Raw genomic sequence first — 24,035 nt, 5'->3', positions numbered from 1 at the left:
GAAACTCAGATTGTGATGGAGCTGTATGTTGCATACTGACATGCTTGCCTAATAGATAGACAGAAGATATCATGTGGTCATCTAAATAGACAGAAAGTGCTAGATTCATGTTAGCAGTTGTGATATACATTGGTAATATTGATGTGAAGAATGTAATTGTAAAGTCCTAGAAGGGTTCATAAAGTTGGATAGATTTCAGGGGGTCTGTGAACTTAGATGGGAATAATTATAATTTGATTTTCATGAACTGCAATCTTAAATTTAGTCTGTCTTGTTAATGATTTAAATGGATGACTAAAGTACACGTTAGTACATTAAAGGTAAAGTTTCCCCTTGCACATATGTGCTAGTCGTTCCCGACTCTAGGGGGTGGTGCTCATCTCCGTCTCAAAGCCGAAGAGCCAACGCTGTCTGAAGAAGTCTCCATGGTCATGTGCCTACCATGACTAAACACCAAAGGCGCACAGAACACTGTTACCTTCCCACCAAAGATGGCTCCTGTTTTTCTACTTGCTTTTTTTTAACATGGTTTTGAATTGGTAGGTTGGCAGAAGCTGTGACAAATAATGGGAGCACACTCTATTACACGGTGCTAGGGATTTGAACCGCCGAACTTTCTGATTGACAAGCTCAGCGTCTTAGCCAGTGAGCCACCGCGTCCCTTATGTTACTACATTACATATCTGCTATTAATATTTGATTGTATTTGACTATTATTCATTTCTTTGTTAATGCAACCTATAGTTATATATTTTATTTTTTGCATTGAAATACGTTTTTCTGAGGAGTTTATAGGTTTTACCAAACCCTCAAAGAGACACAACAGCACAAAAAGGATAGGAACGAAGTCACAGATATTAAAAAGTTTTAAATCAATCCTTTAAGATAAGGTGGTTCTCTCAACACCACTGGTTTCATGTGCAAGGCCAGTTAAAAAGATGAAACTCAGGACTTTATGTCCTGCTTGTGGGGCTTCCATTAGTTGGCTACTGCAACAACATAACATTACATTAAATTGGCCTTTCATACAATCCAGTATGATTCCTTTAATGTTTTTATTCATCAAAATCCCTTTCCAATTGAGGTTAGATAAATGACCCAACTCTCTTCCTATGATAAGTGGGATTACATCTGATACACATAAGGTGTTATTCTGTAATAGATCTAACTGAATAAAAGCCATCACTGCAATAATTTTTCTCCTTATTTCTCTCTCTTTAGTCTCCATTTTCCTAGCCATATTTGTAAGTTACAGATGAAGTCGCTTTCTTCCATAAGCAGTATTTTCTCTCTCTTCTCTGATCTGCAACCGCCACTCCATCCACCTTGAAAATCTTCCCTCTAAATCCCCCCCGCCCTTTTGGAAGCAAATGCCAACTCCTTAGAGCCTTATTTAGCCTTGTTTTTCCCTTTGGGGAAAAGGAAGATACAAACAAAGGCAGTTCTCAACTGCTACAGCTGAAAGTCCATTTAAAATCACTGATCCAGAATTATCTAAAAATGAAAGTAAAGGATGAGTAAAGCCAGCTGTCCCAGAGACGACTGCAAACAGATGTCTTTAAGCAGCTTTTTCTTCTGGCAGCCTTCTGGGAGAAGACTTCAGGAACATGTAGCCTTTCTAAATATTATTAGTGCTGGGGTAGCAATCTGGGCTTTTGGATACATTTTTGTCCCTCATTTGTGCATACATTTTAATTTCTGTTGTACAAAGTGTTTAGCACAAAATACAATATCTGATTGCAGTAATATAGTTCATTAAATTAAATTAAGCCTTGTGGTATTTATCCAATCTGGAAACACAGAACAGTTATTTGAAATATTTTATCTGGATCCTTGGCAATAGGAGAACACCAAACATAGAAACATGGCTTGCAAAACTAATACCCCCAAAATTTATTGTATTGGCCTTTGTTTTTTTTTCTTTTGAATGCAAACATAAATAACAATGACTAGTCGGAGACAAAACTCACTCACATCAGTCTACAATTCAATATAGTACCTGACATTCTTTGCTGCTCCTGTGAAAAGTCAATGCCTTCGCCAATGGAACTCATAATTTTCTCGATCTGAAAAATATATTAAACATTAGTAAACATTTTTTCACAAAAAAAAATGTAACTGGAGTAGAGAAAATTTTAATTGCAAAAGAAAAGTCATTTGTTCAAGAGAAACTGTTTTATGTCATCTTCAAAAATAATGTTATGTCTTTCCAAACTAACTACTAAATTCCCATTTATGATTTGGTTAAAAACATGAATGGAATAATCATTTTGAATGTTCAAAATATATAATCCTTCTTCTACTTACAAAGAACACACTATTACAGCTAAGGAGAGATTTCAAGGCACAGATCCCAATACCAAGTTGCTTCAACTAAAAGCTTGAAAAAGCATTAACATAAATTGTAACAAATGTACAAAAAGTAGCAGAGTTGTTGGAAGTTGAGCAGCAAAGAAATGCAATAATAAGTGAAAGTAAAATTTAAAAATGAGCATATTGGGGAATATTTCAATAATCAAGAGAAAGACCATTCAAGTCAGATTGAATAAACTGCGGGATCATCTAGAAGTTTCCAACCATTAAGTACTCAAAAAAAAAAAGAAGGGAAACAGTAGTTAGAATGGTTTTTAAATAAGACTATTAAAAAATTAGGAAAGTACTTTCACAGGTAGTCTTGAAAGCCAAGGACCTCCCACGGAATCTAATGTAAACCAATGAAAGAATTGTACCACATCAATTGCATGCTCAGAAATTTTCAAATATTCTCTGTTTGGTTAAAATACAATATTGTACCTGCCATTGTAAGGATGGTATAAAGTGCAAATTAGGGGAAAGAAATAAAAATAATACACAAGATTGCAATATATAATTGTTTAATTTGTCAAGTTAAGGTGCACTTTAATAACAGTAGAAACTAGAGGTTTGTTTCTTTGATGCAAAAAGCTATATGGAAAAGGAAAACTACATTTGGAAATACACCTTCTGGATAAGGCTTGAGATTAAATTGGAATTATTTCTAATAATCACAGTCCTACGGACCTCAAACCTTTTTTCTTTCAAACCTGCCCCTTTCATCTCAAAATGTAGCTTCTAAGCATTTTGGGACAGAGCCACTATGTCTTTTACTTATCTCTCTTTCTCTCTCTCTCTCAACTTCATTCTACAAAGCAACAATACTAAGCACAAAATCAGAATTAAGTGGATCTCGCAGAGGTTTAGAAAAAAGCTTGATTCCTACCACATGAAATGCTGCAAGCATCTAATGTCACGGAACCCTCATAACTAGTGAAGAAAACACACCAACACAAAGAAAGCACAAATTAATTGCACAACTAAGCAACCGTAGCACCAGACTGGTTCCCAGCAGGACAAAGCTTTGCGAGTTTCTTACATTGTAGAAAGACTGAACTTCGGAGTCATCAGGCACTTGCTCCTGAAACTGCTGGGAAAGAGCAAAACATGTTTTCCAAAGAATTCAATCAAATGAAATATAATTCTATTTAAGAGAAAAAAATAAAACAAGGGGCAAGAAGAGTTTTCCATAATTTCACATTAAAAAAAAAGTTTTATTTGCTTCATTCCAAGCACTTTCCTGATCTTAAATCCTCATTCTTCTGGCTTAGACGTAATTTGAATGTCACAGTTGGCTGACTTCACACTCATCTATTCAACAGCATAGTTTACACATTATACCAAACCAACCCACACCATATTATATTTTAACATGATGCAATTACATTTATCCACATTGCCATGGTTTGCCTTACAAAGTAGAGTATGCAACTATGGCAGTACAGTAATAGAAATAGATTGCAAAAGATAAAGACATTTCTTTCTCAGCTTGATGGTAACAAATGTAATCTGAGTTCTGGTTTCTACCAGAATTGAAGACTTGCTTCGTGGACAGAGTGAGAAACTTTGATGACAGCTTATCAGGAGGTCTTTTGTGGACTCTATATGGTGTTTATACAGATGTAAATAAATTTACATACATGGACTTCCTCATGAGTCTAGAATTTATCCTCATTCTCTTATTCTCACTTTCTGCACAAATATATTTGCTGGCCTACATGTATACTGTATTCTGTCAAATTTCATAATTTTAACTTAAAAGTACAATGATACTTGTACTTTCTGATAGCTGATATTGAAATTTGGATCCAAAATTTGTGAACTGATTTATTAATCAAACTAGAATTTCTTTCTTTTGTCTTGAAGCTTGAAATACTGATTTTGTACAGTCTTCCCAAATCTCATGCATTCCAAAACTGTTGGGCTTTAATTGCCCAGTCAGCCTTACTAAAATAGTGTCAAGATTACAAATTGAGGTAGACCGGATAGAAAATATAAAGCCTAACTTGTGCAAATTGAAATGCTTTTTTTTTAAACTCATGCCAAATACATTTGGAAGCAAGACAAATGTCTATGTAGATTCGAAGTCATCCAGGTCGTGGTTGTCCCAAAAATGCTTTTTCAAAAGGTAACTGGACTTCTTTTGTTTTCTTCCCTTGATGTTTTAGCTTCTCATCCAAGATCCTCATCCTCATCTTTGGAACTTTCAGCAGTTCCAAGAAGGTTCCACATCCCTTTGTACTCTTCAAATGACTCTGAGGGCACAGATAAGCTCCCAAGTGGCCTCAATGACTCTCAGAGAGAGTGCTAATGACCAGATGACTGCAAGGAATATTAATCCTTCCATTCTCCACCATTCAGTCAAAACTGAAGAAGCTTCTTGGATAAGAAGCAAAACATCTTCAAGGGAAAAAACAAAGAAACCCAAGTTGCCTTTTGAGAAAGCAGCTTTGGGACAAGCAAGCATTTTTCTTATGCAAACTATATTAATTACATGTTAATAGTTCAAATGAGAGTCATTAAAATTTTAACCTTCCATTAAAGACATATTTTACTTCATTTTTAAATTACATAAAATATTATAATGTTGTAAAGCACTTGAAAATGACAAGGCAGTAAAACTATGTTTAAATAAATACTCTCAGTTTAAGTAGCACAATAATAGTAGTAACTGAAAGAGGCAAAATAAGATTATCGTAACTGAAAAACCTTGTGAAACCTCAAAATGTTGTGGAACCCCATTTCTTTAGTCCGTAGCCAACTTGAGACATTTTTTTTAAATAATTCATTCTGATGTCTCTGACATTCATCATTCTTAAGGGCATTTCAAGGAGGCAGGCAAAGAAAGGCATAGATTTACAAACATTAGGTAAGCTTAAGGCCTTTTTATGCAGAGACATTTTTAGCTGATTTTAAAGGTCCAAGTAAATAGTTCATTTTGGTAAAAGTAACAGCTCTGATCTTCTGTCTATTTGATAAATCCTATTATGTATCCTGAACATGCAAGCTCTGCAGCATTTAAATCTAAAAAAAATCCATTGATTTACAACAGCTGTGCTCTTCCTTTTGTTGAAATATGGCCACTTGCCAAAAGGCTTCATTCAACGCCATCACCCGCCCATCCACAGAAAAAAAGAAAGAAAGAAAATGAAGAAGCTTGATACCGTACTCTCTTTGCTGGAAAATAATCTGCCATATTAGTTAATATATTTTGGAATTTTTTTTCTATTTTATTTCCCTCATTAAATAGTTACCAGTCCTTCTTAATTTGTTTCAGAGGTGTTTTTGGACTAGAACATATACTGATGAACTTCTATGAAGTAAAAAGCATAGCATTTCCTCTTTCAGCAGGTTAATTTAATTTTGATGTAATAATTGGAAAAGCAAAAAAGCAACATTCCTCCTGTTTGTTGTTTCAACCAAAACTCAAATGGGCCCTCTTCCGGTCAATGAACTTCCATTAACACCTAAGGTTAAAAGGTAACTATCCCCTTAACACACAAGCTATATACTTACAAGTAAACTCCTTCCTTGTAAGTATAGATACAGCATTTTAAAAATTTGCAACAGGCCTGAGATGTGACACAGAACCCATGGTCCCTGATCACTAGCAATCCAATTAACAATATATGATATTTATCCAGCTATCATTTTCAATCTATTATCATGCCATAAGAACAAGGAACAGAACTCTGTGCCAACTATGATACACTCTCTCTCTCGGTATATGTTTGTGTGCATCCTTGTGGGTATATGTGTGTGTGAGAGAGAAAACTGTCAAGATGTAAACAATACATAGTATCAATCTGTGGACAGGATACTTCCCAATCAATACCAACTGGCCTTGGCCTGGAATGAAGGAGGCACACCTGCCCACTCTCAATTCTCTGAGCCAATCCAGAAGAATATCATGGTCAATGCTATCAAAAACAATTGAGAGGTAAAGTAGGGCAAGGATAGATGCACTTATCCCAATCCTGCCCAAACACTAGAATATAAATTGAGAGCAAATTCCATTCCTTGCTAGCACTGATGATATTATCTAGTTTGGGTAATGAAGTGTCTGCAAGAAAACCACCAAGCTCAGAGACCACAAATGACCCCTCAATCTTTTGGCCAATTTAATTTAGTAGTTCTCATATCTATGGGCCTTGTTTAAGCATTACTGAAAAAGTTACAAAAAATTGTATTACATATGTGCATAAGGAATATATAAGAACTATGTTCTGTATAGATCAGTGGTGGGATTCAAATTTTTTTTTACTACCGGTTCTGTGGGAGTGGCTTGGTGTGCGTGGCAGGAGGAGGATACTGTAAAATCTCATTCCCACCCCACTCCAGAGGAAGGTTACTGCAAAATCTCCATTCTGTGCAGTGTGTTCAAATCAGGGAAATGGTTTCTAGGAAAATCAGAATTATTTTAGGAAAGGCAGAATTATTCATCTGAAGAATAAGACAAAAATATTTAAAGAACCATACTTTATCTCTATATTAACTAAAAAAACCAACACCCCAATAGTCAACGTAATTGCTTTGAGGGATATTTAATATAGGACATAAAAGGAACAGTTTTCTTAAAGGAGGTGTTTTCCCTATTCTACCATGAGATGGCAATGTTTATTAGCCAACTTTGAATTTATTATAGCAAAGCCATTGTCGGTTGATCTATAGAAGAAAAACAATGAATATATTTTGTCTTTTTAAGGAACTTTCTATTTATTTTATTGATCACAGCTATTGGCATCAATCAATCAATACAATAGATTAGATTTCTACTTTATATTCTACAAATGATTTCTGCTTTATATTCAATTGTATTGTAATAAAAATTCTAAAAACTATTATCAGAAAATTTGATAAAAAACATAATGATCTGTGTAGTAGCTGAAATTGATAAAGAGCTAATATTAAAGAAAAGATTGTACTTTCACTAGCTAAATGATATGGTATAATATGTCAGGTGTATTTATCTACTTTTAAGAACTGCTAAGAAGCAGATAATTTTTACTATGTCCTGATACATAAAACCATAGAATTCAAAGAGGGTGTGCTTTCTTTTTCACATGACTGTATTTAAAAGGAATCTAAGAATTCAGAGTTAAAATAAGTGCAATGGATTCACTGGCTTTAAATGTACTGTAGAGTTTTCTCTATCAAATAAATGAAACTTAAAACATCTATCTATCTATCTATCTATCTATCTATCTATCTATCTATCATCTATCTATCTATCTATCTATCTATCTATCTATCTATCTATCTATCTATCTATCTATCATCTATCTATCCAATATAGATATTCACAATGCCATCCTATACATATTCATAAAGTCCTCTAAATTCAGAAGAATTTTTGAAATTATTTCTCCTCAAGATATTGTTATCAATTTCACAAGTTGTATCATTGTATCTTCCATGCCCTAAAATTAATGATGTATATTATCTGAAAAAAAATTCCTGCTGTTCCACGAGAGGAAATCTAATTATTTCAACAAGAAGCTCATCTTTTAACTGCAATCACCCTTCCTTTTTGTCAGGGTTCCATGAAATTTACCATTGGAAATATCTGTTTTCAATGGCAAAAGACTCCACACTGAACGATTATCTAATTTCAACTAAAATCACAGAGATATATTCCAGAATAGGGTGATTGAGGATACCAGTTTGTACAATTTCTGAAATCTGAAATAGTATACTTAAGATTTGAGAAATTATCTGACAAACCACACTCTAGTTCAGCGATGGTGAACCATTTTTGGCTCGCGTGCCATAAATGGGGGGAACACAGGGGGGTCGTGTGCAGGCGTGCTGCACCCTAATGCAATGCGCAACCCACCAGTGCGCATGCACTACAGGCGCCCCCCCATTTTTTGCATGCTTTTTTCACCCTCCCCAGACTCCAGAGGCTTTATAGGAGACTGGGGCGGTCAAAAACAGCCTCCCCCCCCCCTGGACACCCTCCGGAGGCTTCAGGGACCTTCAGGAGGCTTCCCTGAAGCCTTCGGAGCAGTCAAAACGACCCTCCGAGCAAACCATAAGTGACTTCTGGTTTGCTCAGAGGGTCGTTTTAAGCGCTCTGAAAGCTTCAGGGACCTTCAGGAGGCTTACCTGAAGCCTCCGAAGCAGTCAAAACGACCCTCCGAGAAAACCAGAAGTCGTTCCCGAACTTCCGGTTTGCCTGTAGGACCGGTTTTTTGTGCTCCATAGGCTTCACGGAAGCTCATGAAGCCTCCGGAGGGCCTCCGGAGGGGGCAGGGAGGCTCTTTTTGCCATCCCCAGGCTCCTATAAAGCCTCTGGAGCCTCAGGAGGGCGAAAATGGCTTTAAAAGGGGTGAACTTAGCTGGCCAGCACGCGCATGCGCACTGGCCAGCTGACAGGGCAGCGCCTCATGTGCCCTGACAAATGGCTCTGCATGCCACCTGTAGCACGCGTGCCATAGGTTCGCCATCACTGCTCCAGTTCTACAAGAAAGCCAACAAGTTGGTCACCTTGTGTGCTCCTCATGAGAAGTAACCATTAGGTTAGTTGTCTAGAGAGATCAAAATTTTCTAGCCATCACTTTCCTCAATGTGAATGGAAATCTTAAATTATAGCAGATATTTGCCACCATAATGGAAATTTATCAGTGATTCACCACAAACCAGCAGATCTGGCATTTTAAATATGCAACACGGCCAGAGAACCCTTCTAAATATTCAGCCAAAGTGAAAACAAGTCCTAATGCAAAATAATATTGAGTGACAGTGATATGAGAGTGAGCCATATGATTGTTCAAGCTGTTTCTTCTATGTTATCCACTGAGCAGATGATAGGCTGTAATCTCTCTGCCTGAGAGGCACCTATTGTATTTGACTTTGCAGAGCGAAATGCACAGGGACAAAACTGACAGCTGATGGACAGTTCAGACTTTAAATGCAAATCCAAGCTTGTCTTGTGCCTAGCCCATTGCATTGAAGAAGCACCGCATTTACCACAGTTCTTACAGATTTGGTAATCACCCAAATCCAGAATGACACTGTGGGTCTTACAATTTGAAACAGTAGAACAATAAAAAGAAATATATAATGGACATCGCTCCAGAGGGCAGGCACCTCAACAGAAAAGACACACTCTAAAAGCACACCAACTCCGCCTGATCTTACTGAAAGAGCAGAGATCATAGGAGATAGGCAGTCCCTGAAATAACCTGGCCCCATGCCATGAAGGTCACATGGTAGCAAAATAATGCTTAGGGTCATCCAATACAAATTAGAACTTTATATGGCAAAAGTGATGCCAAATGTTCTGTATGGCTTTAGAAATGTTCCTTGGAACATGACACATTATTGCTAATGCTTGCTGGATAACTGAGAAAGTCAAAGAATTCTAAAAAAAAAGAAATCAACCATGTGCTTTATTAATTACATAAAGGCCTTTGAATGTGTTAATCATTTCAGGCTGTGGAAGCTTAGAAAAATTGGAAGCTTAGAACATCACACTATATACCGGTCAAGAAGCTATAGAACATGCTGAAATGGTCTGGCTCCAGGTTGGCAAATTGAGACAAGGGTATATACTCTGCCATAGGGGGCCACAGTGGCTCATGTGGTAAGATGCTGAGCTCCGCTGAGGTTGGCAGCTCAGTGGCTTGATTCCTGTGAGCAAATAAACTGTATAGGGACAGGAAAGAAACCTCCCTCAATTGTCTACTGGCCTTCAGACGTCCTGTGGGCAAGCTAACACTGCCCGAAAAATTCCTTTCATAGAGGCAGCCGGGCACTTTGGTGATCCCTGGCTTATATGTGCCATATGCTTTAAAAAAAAAACCTCTCCCATATAGTGTATAAGTAATATAGGCAATCTTCAGTTAATGACAATAATTGGGGCTGAAATTTCCATTGCTAAGTGGTGCAGTCATAACAGTGCAATGCCATGTCACCACTGCACTGCTTACCAATGGGAATTTTAGCAGTCCCAACTGCCATCATTAATCACATTTGACTGATGGTAAAAATCCATCCCAGATTGGACCTCCTGGCCCTGAACCTTGGTAAGGTTCTGCCTCCTCTTGAAATCCTCCTACCTGCCTATCTCCATCCACCCCCATCTCTGCTGACTACCTATCTGTGGCCACCAGCTCCCCATGCTGTGCACCTTCTCCTGCCACCATGCACCAGGTACTACTACTGTATCAGCCAAAGCCTTTTTTTCATGCTGGTGAAGCTGGGGCTTCTCTTGTGCCCAACCCAGGGTGTATGTTTGTGTGTCAGCTGGGGCCTCCATTTGCCCTCCACCAAGGGTGTCCAGTCACGTCCCACCCAGGGTTTCTATTTGTGTACAAGCCTGGGCCTCTGTTTATGCCTGCCCAGTGCTGCTTTTTGCAAAAATAAATCTGGCTGTGCTGGCAACAAAAGGATCCATCAAATAGATCTTCTTTCACACTGGCTTTCTGGGAACTTCTTTCACCAGTGACCAAAAGAAGGAGCTGGCTAGAAGGATCTTTCTTTCATCTTGGCTCAGCTGGGGCCTCCTTTTACAAGCCAGGCTTCTTTTACCAAAGGCCTTGGGTGAGGTATGAACAGAGGCCGTGGCAATTGAGCTAGTGAAGGTCATTAATGTATTCCCTTATCAGGGTGTGAGACAACTCTAGCTGCCCCAGCACAAAAGAAGACAACGCAAAAAAAGCTGCCCAGCTGGTACAGTAGTGGCAGTGGATTCAGGGCTGGTTAAAGCTGGGCAGTAGATGCAGCTGGCAGCAGTAGGTAAGCAGGTAGACAGCCAAAATACTTGTAAATGTGGGTGGGCCCAAATTTTGTTAATGTGACAAGGGTGCTTCAATGGTCAGAACTTCGAGGGTGGGTTATAAGACCCTTCATTCAACATCATTACAACTTTGAACAGCTGCTGAACAGAATGAACATTAACAAAGGACTACTTGTATTAAATCTATATGCTGAATATATATTAAAGGAAGTGGATTAGAAGAAGAAAAAAGCCGAGAGGAGTCAACATCGCAACAAGATGGTCATGCGGTCTCGATGCTCTGAGACTGCAGCCAATACTTTTGCCACTGGGTGGTCCAAACGGACCTAAATTGTCCTGAAGAGACGGTGAACAGGAAGAATATGTCTTGCTGATCTCAGGGATATCGCAAAATCCCTGAAAGAAGCAAGATAAGTTTTTCAAGCCGGCGACAAAAATCCAGCCATGGCTGACAAAGTCGGGGCGGCTCCAAAATGGAAGGATACGGAAAGAGAAAGTATTTTCAGCTGGTGAGGAACTTTTACTGTTTTAAAAAGAGACCTGCCTATAAAAACTTAAAGTTAATCTAAATTGAAGAATAGAAGAATCAAGCGGCAGAATTAAATTTGGAATGGTTTTGGACAGTGGTTATCTTACTTTTTAAATGCTATCTTCATGGATGGAATTTATGCAAGGCTTTTGAAACAGATGGATTAAGCTTTCTTCTACTTTTTCTTTTATTGTTCTCTGAAACCTATAAATTAAAGTTTTCCTCTTTCATTGCTGTGGGTATTTTTCTTTCATTTAATGATTGGAGTCTTTTTTCTAACTTGAAATACAAAAAAGATACAAAAGGAAACTAGATTTTCAACAGTGTTACCACTGCTCGGAGGCTGGGAGGTTTTGTTGATTGGAGCTTTGTGTATTGAAAACGGAACACTTTTTTTCTCCATAGATTGTTTTGACTTGGCACCACAAGGTTTTACTGCTTGGATACAGAGAGTGAAGCACACAGATATCCCTTTGAAGTATATTTCTAATAAGAGAAAAGTGGAAACAAACGTTATTTGTGAATCTATGCTTTAATTTTATTAACCTTCCAAGCTAGAGCAGCTGTGTTTGTTAGAATAGCACAACTTCAAAAAAAAAATAGAAGTCTCAAATTTGCAAAAGATACTTTCAGAAATACAAAAATTATCAAATATATATATGAAAGAATAGAGAAAAAACTGAAATACTTAGAGCACATAACAATAAAATATGATGAAAAAATTGAGGATGTCTATCAAATGCAAAATGGGGTGATTGAAACTCAAAAAATCGAAGTGGAAAATGAATATAAAGAGATCAAACCTGCTGATATTTATGGTAATTGGTTTGTTTCTGAAAATGGAAAGAATGGAATACTGAAAGAGGAATTAAATGGAGAGGAAATCTATTCCAGAGGGCAAGATACAGAAGAAGAAAAAACTAAAGAATCTATGGACTTAAAGAGAGAAATTCTATTAGCAAAAGCATTGATAACACTGCTGACAATCAAAGATAAGATGAATGAAACAGGAAGAGGGCATCAAGATTATATGAGAGATCTTATAAGCAAGGAGTTGCTAAGAGAAGTCTATACAAAGCTGATCAAGAAAATGATTAGAGGACTGGCACCACAAATGGCAGAAGATATGAGACTGTTTTGCTATTGGAAAGATACAGGTTGATAGATGGAAGAATATAATTTAAAACTAGTTAAACTTAGTGAAATTTATTGATAATAGATATAGCTTAAATAAATAACTGATAATGTTACTAATGTATACAATGTGTAGTGTTATGATGAGTATAATTGGATATGAATATTGAATGGTACCCATGTAGGAAGATTAGCAATTCCTTTGGAATATACATAAAGGATAACAATAATAAAAACAACAACAACAACAAGTTAGATACAATTAAAGTTTTGATTATTAGGGAGAAAATGTTATGATACAGGATATAGTCAAATAATGAGGGATAAGAATAACAACATATATATAGATATTGGTATAACATAAGGAAACTGGATGTAAACTTTAAACAGTGATTTAGAAAGGAGGATTAGAAAACTTTGTTATTAAATATTATGGATGTTTAGCTAGAACAGGACATAAGGATTTAGTGGTTAGTGGAGGATTTTAGAAATGGTAATTGAAAGGCCAGTATGTGGTTATGTATTAAATTTTGGTATATTTTATGATGGACGCTTAAACAATTATAGTCAAATGAAATTGGAGATATAATGATGGTGACATGTATAAATATTTGAGTTAAAATATTTAAGTTAATATGAATTATGTTTGTTGATTGTGGAAGAGATGCATGAAAGTCTTTTTATAACCAACTGATACACTTTCTATAGCATGTAAAGAAGGATGCTGTATTTGCTTTAAATTAAAAATTAAAAAAATATATTAAAAAAATATTTTTAAAAAGAAGAAAAAAGCCAACACAGTTCTAGGCTACATGAACAGAGGGATAGAATCAAGATCACGTGAAGTGTTAATACCACTTTATAACGCCTTTGTAAGGCCACACTTGGAATACTGCATTCAGTTTTGGTCGCCACGATGTAGAAAAGATATGGAGACTCTAGAAAGGGTGCAGAGAAGAGCAACAAAGATGATTAGGGGACTGGAGACTAAAACATATGAAGAACGGTTGCAGGAACTGGGTATGTCTAGTTTAATGAAAAGAAGGACTAGGGGAGACATGATAGCAGTGTTCCAATATCTCAGGGGTTACCACAAAGAAGAGGGAGTCAAACTATTCTCCAAAGCACCTGAGGGTAGAACAAGAAGCAATAGGTGGAAACTAATCAAGGAGAGAAGCAACTTAGAACTGAGGAGAAATTTCCTGACAGTTAGAACAATTAACCAGTGGAACAACTTGCCTCCAGAAGTTGTGAATGCCCAAACACTGGAAGTCTTTAAGAAGATGTTGTATAGCCATTTGTCTGAAATGGTATAGGGTTTCCTGCCTAGGCAGGGGTTGGACGAGAAGACCCCCAAGGTCCCTTCCAACTTTGCTATTGTATTGTATTGTATTAAGATGAATGTGGTTTTAATATTGGATTACTATGTGCCATGCTGGTAATACTACTCTTCCAGAAACTTCTTACTAAAGCCAAGGAGGGGAGTGGAAAAAAGGAGACTAAAATAAAATACAGTATAAAGAAGCCCAAACTAATAACAATACAACAACCAACCTTAGAATTGATAATGAAGTTATTGAAGTGGTACATAGCTTCTGCATTTTACAATCAACCTTCAACAGCAAAGAAACAGGTAATCAAGAAATATGCTACAGATGAGTACAGAGTAGAATAGCTACAGGGTTTTTGGATAAGAAATTCAGATGCCATAATGTCCCTCTATTTACAAAGATCACAGTAGTGGAACCAGTGACATTTTTTGTGACATTGTTTGGAAGCAAAAACTGGATTTGAAGAAGCAGGATAGAAAGAGTATTGATGTTTTAGAAATGTGGTGTCAGAGAAGGTTCATGGCATTGCTATGGATAGCCAAAACAAAAACAAAAAATAAATGACTTATCAAACAACCCAGCACTTTTATTCTGGCACAAATGACCAGATTCAAATTATCCTACTTCAGACTCATTATACAAAGACCTAGCTCTTTCAAGAAAGAAAGGTGAAAGATCACAACCAACAGCAAAGTGGATGGACACAGTTATAGTGATGCTAGCCGAAAAGACAGGTTAGGTGTATTATCATAGAGAGAACCTATGTCACTAAGAAGTGACCCTAACTGAATGGAACAAAATCTATCCATCTATTCCTCAGTATCATTAAAGGTGATCATCAACACCCTGAACTGCACCCCAAAGTCACTGACAACCAGTGCAGCTCACAGAACATAGTGGTGTCATATAGCCAGATGGGGTTCACAAGTTATTTCTGTAACAAGAATTGGAAAGGACCTTGGCAGTCAACTAGTCCAACTCCCTGCTCACGCAGGAGATCTGTACTAGGGATTCGAACTGCCGACTTTTCTGATTGACAAGCTCAGTGTCTTAGCCACTGAGCCACCAAGTCAGTGTTTTTGTCTTTGCAAAGGTTGAGGGAAGCAATAAAAATATTCCCCCAGATAATTAAGCTGGGAAGAGACTAATGCATTATAATAACCAAGTCAAATGTACATACAGCCTAAAGGAAAGAAAACAACCAAGAACAGGAATAACACAGGAAAGAAGAAATATAAGGTGGCATTTAAATGAGAATTGTGTCTGACATGACACAATTAAAAAACATAAAATATGAGTACAGTACAGGTGGAGAAAAAATCCTATGGCTTGGCATAAGCATCTCAATATTAAACTCTAGCAATGGTATCATATTTCTCTGTAATACAAATTCTGATGTTTGGCAACCTAATTGTGATAAGTACCTGATCAGTGACCAGAAAGTTCATGTATCTGAGAATTTTAGGTGCATGGATTGTTTTTCTTCAGGGGTCAGTCAAGCTAATACAATTTTGATTCCTGCATGCGTCCAATGGGACAGAATCCCTGAGCTGCTCAACAAATGTTTTAGCGAGCAACTTCCCGGATGTTTATAAATCTCTTGTATATACACTGAATTGTCTCAAAATAATTTGTAAATTATTCAAATCAAATCTTTATTATGGTCAAAGGCCAGCATAAGGAGAGTGAAGTACATTAAATTAGCAAGCATAGAAAATAGATCAGAGTCTAAAAATTAATTAAAAGTTAAAAGACATAAAAAAGAAAGTAAATATAATAAAACCCTAAAGTCTAGAAAGGAATCTAAAAGGAGGGGCAGAAGCATTAGATGAGTGTAGAGGAGCACAAAGGTTAGCATGTGGCTGACTAAATCTATCACAGAAGAGAGCACTCTAGTATGACAAGCTAGATGCTAATTGAGACTAGTTTATCACACAAGTCATTGTCTGACAGATTTTAAACACTGCTGGGCAGAACCTGGCAACATTGTATGTTATAGCAGGATTAATATATGAAAGCAGCAGGGAGGTGTGGAATTGTCTTGTGCACCCTGGGTATTTATGTAATAATGGTGAAATATGTCTAGTACAAATCCCTGTAGTTCATGCAAAGGGGAAGCAGATGTTCTGTTGTTTTTGCGTGTCTAGAGTCACACAGCCACTGTCTCTCCAAAGAATCTTCCTGTAGTGGCCTTCAAGGACAGCTTAGTGGAAGGCACGACATCCTATTGGCCTATGAAGCGGTATATAAGTCTACTGCTATTGCTATTGCTATAAAACCCTTAACGGATAGGTACTTCAGTTTGCAAATTATTTGTATATGTATAGAAGCTCACTAATTTATATTAAACAATGATAAATCTACTCTACGAAAAGGAACAGTATTTGTAGAAAATACCTCATAAATCTGATGCAAGCAATCTAGCCCTGCTTCATAACTTACAATTTAATTACTTTCTAATAATAAAAGCATTAGACCACTAGACCAGAATAATATTACCATCTCAGTAGGATTATAAAGTATGAACACCTAGAGAAAAATAAAGGCTGATACAATTTTGCCTTTGAATCTTGAAAAACCAAATTGTATTTTATTATTTCTGCAGTGTTTCATTATTTGTAAATATTTTATTTTACACTGATGTCCTTAGATTTTCCTGAAATAATTTGTATTTAGTGTAGACATATTTAGGATTCAGAAGATCACTTCAAATAGATATTAACTATTTGAATAAATTTATTTAGGCTGTCCTATAATAGATAGGCATACATCTCCAAAAAGTGGGGTGCTACTTCCTGGCATAGACATATCTCACTTCAATTTTTGACATATCTCACTTCAATCTTCAAGAAGAATAAGAACTGTTTTATGTAAAATACAATGTGCTTTGAGTGCTGCAGATTGATTTGGGGAGTACTGAATATTTATAAACACATTACAAAAACAAATTTACCACGTTAGCCTTCAGCTATGTTTAAAAGCACTCAAATATTTATGCTATCCACAGCCTAACTCATACAAGTTCTTTCCTTCTAATTTATTCTCCAGTGAAATAAGCTAATAAGCAGCTTTTCTTAGCTAATGTGTTGCTTTGTGCGTTCATATTTCTATATTTGTAAATAGTTGAAAATGCCATTCAACATACTAACTTCAATAAAATGTGAGAAACGGTACAATATTAGCTGAAAATGTAACTTATTGACAATCAATTCAACTCCATCTATCTTATTCAAAGCATCAGCACAAAGTATCTTTGATTTCATGTAGCTTCTTCCGCTAAAGAAGAAAAATGAACAGCTACAGCAAGCTTCTCTCTCCCACTTGATTCTGAATTGGTTTGTACTTTAGGTCTAGGCTTATAATATTTCGGGGGGGGGGGGGGAGGTCAATTGTATTATCCAATACATAATATTTATAATATATTTTTGTTTTGCCGTAAATAGAGCTTACTTAAGAAACATCCAGTATGGCGACATCATCCTATTGATTACTTGAAAGAGAATGTGACTATCAACAGAAAAAAAGATTGATCTAAGCATGACTGAACCAGCCTAGCATCTTAATAACAAGAAATAGAGTCACAGAATAGTAAACAATGTTGGAGAAATCACTATTAGACAAAGGTGATATGAATATGCTCCTATAGTAATAAATAGCAATCATTTTTATGTATTTAAAATTGTAATTATTTAATTACTTTTGTTACATATAGGTGGTTATATTTAAGTACATATTTGATTATTATAATGTCATACGTTTTTTCTTTTACCTTACAGAAAATACCTTAAAGAAGCAATGGATTAGTTACATGACACTAATTACTAGATCAGGTTATAGAAGCATACTGAGCAATTTTACAGAATTTCAGACTTTAAATAATCTACAATCAAACTGTAGCATTTGTGACAGCAAATTAAAGAGAAAATGACAAAAATAACCAATTTTATAGCTACATGAACATTGTTTAATTCCATATAATTGCAAGGTTGAATGACCAATGTATTTATTCTTTCATTTATGAGCTCAAGGTGGTGCACACAGTACTCCATCATCCTTTTTTCTCTCTTCAAGGAACAATCTTGGAAATTAGGCTGGCCTGAGAGTGAGTGCTTGGCACAAAATCATCCAGTGACTGGATGGCAGAGGATACTTGAACCTGGTCTCTCCAGTCCTAGCTCAATATCTGAACTGCTACATAACACTAGGCTTGAAGACGCTGATTGATCACTTTGCTTTAAGATAAACTAATAAATGGGATTCTTATTTTCTACCACTTGAAGTCTGCTCACTCCATAGGTGCTAGTCAGGAGGATGTGTTGTATTTTTCTATATACACCCAGGATTTGAGTGGAGAGTTAATGGATGGCCTTCTTAGCTGAAGACTCCTCACTCTAGAGCCCATATTGCTCTAGGCTCCTGTAGCCTAGAAATGATTGATTCCACTTTCCACTTTTGCCAAGTGAACACCCCCCCACCCCGCTTGCCCTCCTAGAGTCAGAATGCCCCCAAATCTTGGTAACAGGAAGGCAATAAAATGTAATTTTTCTACTGGACCTTATGGGCCTAAATAATATTGTTTTAATTGCTGTATTTTGCAACTGCAAATTGCATATAATCTAAATAATAGAGGGCATACTGGTATAAATATATAAATACCAATATGATAAACTTCTGAGTATGAAAATTTCACAGAATGTCCCAGCCCATCCTGTATTTTTAAAATGTTTTATTAGAGTTTAAATATTTTTATTTCAAATTTGAGATATCCTTAGAATCCCTGAACCATCCCATTTCATGCTTGAAACTGGATGTTTCACAAAAATTCATGGGCAAAACATTTAGAAATAGAACGTTTCTATTTCTATTTTATTTTATGTTACTTCCTTTGTATCTATTTTTAAACACGTCTCTCCCTTGACTGCCTTGCCTTATAGAGAAAAATAAAATATTTTTCCTGAACTCTATAGTTATTACAGATACTCATGCAAACACATTATAACCAGAGTAATAATCTGTTATTCTCCAAAACTGTATTGTAGTTCCACAATCCCATTATAACTTCCCTCTGACAATTCTGCATAATTATTTCCATTTTTAGGTTCCAGTAAACCAGTTAAAAAGTTTGAAAATAATTCAATCTAATTTATTTTATTAGGAACGAAGTCTGATCAACTAAGTTTGAATTCAACTTCAAATTTCATAAAGTCACAGTTATTCCCGAGATGGAGTGAGGCTTAAGAAGGTGAGAAAAAACAGTTTGTTATTAAAGAAAAGTTCTATTCTATAGGTATCCCAAAGAACTGTAAAATATTTTAATAGTAATAATTATTCATTATACTTCTAGTATTGCTGCTTACTCCTTGATACAAATATTAAACTTACATAATTCAGATTTTCAAATAAAGTTCAAGTTATCAACAAAATACCAACGGAACAAAAGGCAATTATTCTGTTAGGGCAGTGGTAGTGGTAGGAACTAGTGGGCGTTCCAGCTTTCATGGTGGGCGGTAGGGGTTTGCTGTAACTCTGCTTTATAAATTTTATAAAGTAAAGTTACTTCCCTACTTTATAAATCACCATTACGTGGAACCAATGGGTGGTTAGAAAATTTTACTACTAACAGAGATACAAAAGTGGGTGGTAGGTATAAAAAGGTTGACTACCCCTGTGTTAGGGTATATAATTACTGATCCTCCTCAAATTTTTAAAAGATAATATATGCAAATTTTTTGGCGAAAAACAGACTAAGCATTATAGAAATAAAATGGCATTCTGCAAGCGCTTTAGTAATTTGGATAAAAAATCTTGAAGTATTTAAAATAAATACATTTCTGGCAGACTTTTTTCGTCACAGTAATAATTTTAGACTGGGTTTAGTAACAATCTCAAGGTAACCAGAAATACTGATTCTACAATGCAAGCAACTGTTTCCAGAACAAGACTGTTGATATTCACAAATCATGTAGCATAAAATTAATATTATGCAGTAACTTGAAATAGGCTTTCCAACACTTGAGCTGGTTAGATGTATACATCACAACATATTTGAAATGAAATGTTATATAAGAATTGCAATTTAATACATAATGTTTTTATTATAAGAAATACCATTGCACTCTAAATAAATAGCAGTTAGCGTAATACTTCTGATTCAGTTGCAAAAAAGAGCCCTGAAGTTTATAGGGTCACAAAGGAAACATCTGTGTACCTTAAAATATACACATCTTTTCCCAGGACTTCACAGCAGCTGTGCAATCTTATTAAAAAATGCCCCAACTTTAAGGAGTTGCAGATTGCAATATTTTACACCCGGTACTCCAAAAGACCTTTTAAGAATTGAATATCCCAGCACTACACAAATAATAAATATTGATTTCATACTTTCAATTTATAATCCACACAATTTAATCTCCCTAATTTGTTTGCTAATGGATTTTCTTTAATATTCTTTTTAGACCTGGCATGGCATAATGTTTCCCCAACTAAGTCTTAACTGCTTAATAATAGATTTTCCGATCTATAAAAGGCAGTTTGCATGCTCATGCAACTGCGTTTTAAGTCAGAGTAGAATAACTAAGGAATGCGTTAGTGCTTTTTGAAGAATAGCACTTAATCTCTTCTGATCAGAACAAAGTTCTATTAAAGAATGATTTCTCATATATTATGCTGACTTCCCATTAATCCTAGGAATTAGCTATTTTAAGAGAGCGTTCAAAAACATCCAGGTACTCCTCGACTTTTGAAGCCTTCTCACTAACATAAAGCAGCCCTGGATACATAGTATGACCCAATCTTTTCCCACAAACTATTCTAGAGAGAATATGCTATGCAAACATATTCTAATGTGACACTGATTCTCAATAGAATAATACCATTTTAGACAACACTGAATACATTTAAAACTTTTCCTAAATTCTGCATCACATAAGATTAAATGTCTGAATTCAATTCATAGTATAATTTTAATTATCTACTAAATATATTTGATACTAGGATAAATAACCACTGCTTCTACTCTTTCATCCCTGATCCATTTTTAACCATGGAATTCCTGCAGCAATTTTTATTTTACTTTTTAAAAAATCCAGCTTGGTCTTACCTCATCCCATTCGGAAGCAAAGGAAGGTGATTTCTCCAGCCGTTTTTTCCCAGTGCTACAATTGGAGAGGGATTCACTTCTGCTTCCCATAGTATCGTCCTCTGTTGGTGAGGTGGTCAAAAGATCAGAATCCGATTTTGATAAGCTACGGCTAAGTTTGAGGTCTGCTTTGGACTTGCTTCCTGGATGAACTCTTCCCAAAACACTGCTCTTGTCTCCATCCTCAACACTACCGGGGTGCTGTGGCAAATGAGGATGTGCCAAAGTTCCAGAATCCAACTTGTCACGGATATGGCGTATGGCTGAATAGACCACTTTATTTTGGTCTGCAGTACTAGATTGTACCGATCCAGAAGCCTCAACGTTTTCCAGCTGCATAGCAATTCCCTCTGTACTTCCTTTGCCCACAGCAGAAATGAGTCTCAAAGGGTCCTCATTTATGTCACACACCGGAGAAGAACCATGCAGAAGACCTGAGAATTGATCCAGTACCTGGGCATCTTGGACATCTGCTTGGCTGTGGCTTCTGTTGAACCTTTTTTGGTCTTCAAAGGGGTACAAAACCCCACCAAAATAAAACCCAACAAATAGAAATCAAGAGAAACAGGATTTTAGCTTTTCTCCCTCAGAGAGAGAGAGAGAAAGAAAAGAAGAAGAAAGAACAGCATTGTTCAGAGTCCTCAGATTTTACCCAAAGTTGGAACATTTATGAAATTCTAAACAGTGGCCTGATTTATGCAATCTGGCAGCCCACTCTGTTTCATTTTATTCCTGTTAACACTAACAATCAGCCCTTGCTATATAAGGTTTGGAGAAGTGCTAACTATACCCAGCAAAGGGGAGGAGGGGAGAGACTGAGTCTCCTGGAACATATTTCCATAAAGGCCAAAGTGTTATTTAGAGCAACACTCCCTATTCCTTGGCACAGAATGCTGGGTGGGGAAAGATGAGCTGCAAACAACCTGCAAATATGAACAAATTCCCCCCTCCACCCAACAGCTGTTTCCTTCCCTGGTGACTTGAACTCACCTCCTTTTGCAACAGCAACAATTCCTTTAAAGCCTCACTTCGCGTTAACTAATATCACCACATAAAGTGGTCTCTTTCTACTGCTGCAGTAAATTTCAGCTTGCAATATGTATTGCAGCAGAGAGGTAACATTATAACAAGACTCATGCTTTAATATATTGTATCAAAAATCAGAACCTGATTAAAGCATGAATAATTCACTGGTGTAAATTATGTAAAAGCTTATAGCAAAGAGCCACTCCGAACAACAATCATTAATGTATTGCCCAATATTTAATATTGATAAAAGCCATGTTATGCAACCTAGGTTCTCCACAATGGTACTTTACTCTTTGGAGAATATCTAGGAAACAGAAAGGGAAGCTTTTTCCTATAGTACGTATCTTAGATTGAACATACAAGCATAGGTAGGAAAGATATTAACTTCAAATCCAAAATTACCCTGGTAGGCTCTACTCAGCCAAAGTTGTTACATTTTGCAATGATTCAGTAGTGCTTCATTATTCCTAAATCAAATCAGAAAGTATTTATCTCTGATTCAATTGGAGCCCTTGTTGATTAATCAGTATGGAGAAATCAGAACAAATCAGGAAAGGTTCTTTCAATGAGACACCTTATATGGTCATTTCTGAGGACTTTTGCTTCTATTTAACATGTTATAAGCTTTTAAAAGGCTAAATCATTACTCTTTTCTAAAACACTAAGCTGTGGCTGATATAACTTAAAAACATTAAGCTTTATGTATTATTTAAATTTTTCTACAGGACATATTCTACAGGAGGTTTGACAAAATTATATTTATTGGCAGCTATTTCTCTGAGCTTAAAAATTACTCAATATGTAAGAAAATACTTTTAATAAAATCTCTTATTGCAGAGGTACGAAGTACTTTAAGCATGTGTGCCAGAAATGTTTTTGCGTTTATTTTCTTACTCAAAATCATGAAAAACAAGATTTGGGGCGGGGGGTGGGTGGGGTCTGAGAGCATTTTATAGAACAATATTGCATGCAGACCAGGTTTACATTAAGATTCTTATCTTGATATGTGTGTAGCAGAGGAAATGTAACAGTCCAAGCTACCTTTCACTGTCAAATCTTTCCCATTAAAGTATAAATGACAAGTCTCCAGAGGAAGTATAGTGTCTAAGAGGAACATCTTGTCTGCTTTCATAGATTTGTGATAATATATCACAAATCTGTGATAATATATCAATAGCAACATATAGGAAAAGATGAATAAAATGCCTCTACACTTTACTGTTTGCCCAAAATGCTCAATACAGCATCTATAAACAGTGTTAACATTTCGCAACACTGTTATCAGGGGGTGGAAAAGCAGCTGACAGTGTGTATCACAAAACTGAAACATTTCATTCTTCCAACAACAGCTATGAAGCCCAACAAAGCCGTCACTGTTGCAATGAAACTGTGCCTGCATTTCCCATCTCCCAAAAGCAAAACAACAAACAAAAAAAATATCTTCCAGCCTGAGCAGAGGCCTGTAAGAGGCATTTGATTTTTTTTGTCACGCTAGCTAGATCGAAAGATTCCTGCATATATTAAAAAACAAACACCATTTTTTTTCCTGTATAGGTTTCTATGAAGTTGGAATGATTCAGAATGATTACCTACCTTTTGGCATCTCAACCAACTGAGATTCAGGACTTGGATATTGTTCAGAATGGCTAGAAGAAAAATCGGAGGAAGCTTGGCAATTTAGTGGCCACTGACCATCCTGAGAAGATAGACCTTTTCGGGACCATGTCTGCAAAAAATCATGTAAAATGTAATTAATTTTATTAGTTATGATTTATCAAC

The 24,035-nt window shown here is 36.2% G+C and overlaps 1 protein-coding gene across 6 annotated transcripts in view; it reads right to left on the bottom strand.

Moving 5' to 3' along the window:
* Nucleotides 1-24,035, bottom strand: part of ANKS1A (ankyrin repeat and sterile alpha motif domain containing 1A) — a 142,755-nt gene that overhangs the window by 44,205 nt on the left and 74,515 nt on the right. For 4 of the 6 annotated variants that reach the window (XM_014070712.2, XM_014070714.2, XM_014070717.2 and 1 more), the window contains exons 13-16: nucleotides 23,850-23,982; nucleotides 21,189-21,733; nucleotides 3,392-3,442; nucleotides 2,000-2,066 (exon numbers count right to left, since the gene is read on the bottom strand). In XM_014070712.2, coding sequence (XP_013926187.1) covers nucleotides 2,000-2,066; nucleotides 3,392-3,442; nucleotides 21,189-21,733; nucleotides 23,850-23,982 — 796 coding nt within the window. The remainder of the gene's footprint in view (nucleotides 1-1,999; nucleotides 2,067-3,391; nucleotides 3,443-21,188; nucleotides 21,734-23,849; nucleotides 23,983-24,035) is intronic. The other 2 variants (XM_014070715.2, XM_014070720.2) reach the window with 1 other exon arrangement.

Source organism: Thamnophis sirtalis, unplaced genomic scaffold (genome assembly GCF_051295495.1).
Source record: "Thamnophis sirtalis isolate CommonGarterSnake01/CBP01778 unplaced genomic scaffold, rThaSir2_p1.2 scaffold_7, whole genome shotgun sequence".
Taxonomy (NCBI): Eukaryota; Metazoa; Chordata; class Lepidosauria; order Squamata; family Natricidae; genus Thamnophis; species Thamnophis sirtalis.
The sequence above is the reverse complement of the archived record's forward strand: the minus strand, read 5'-3'. Positions and strand labels throughout refer to the sequence as shown.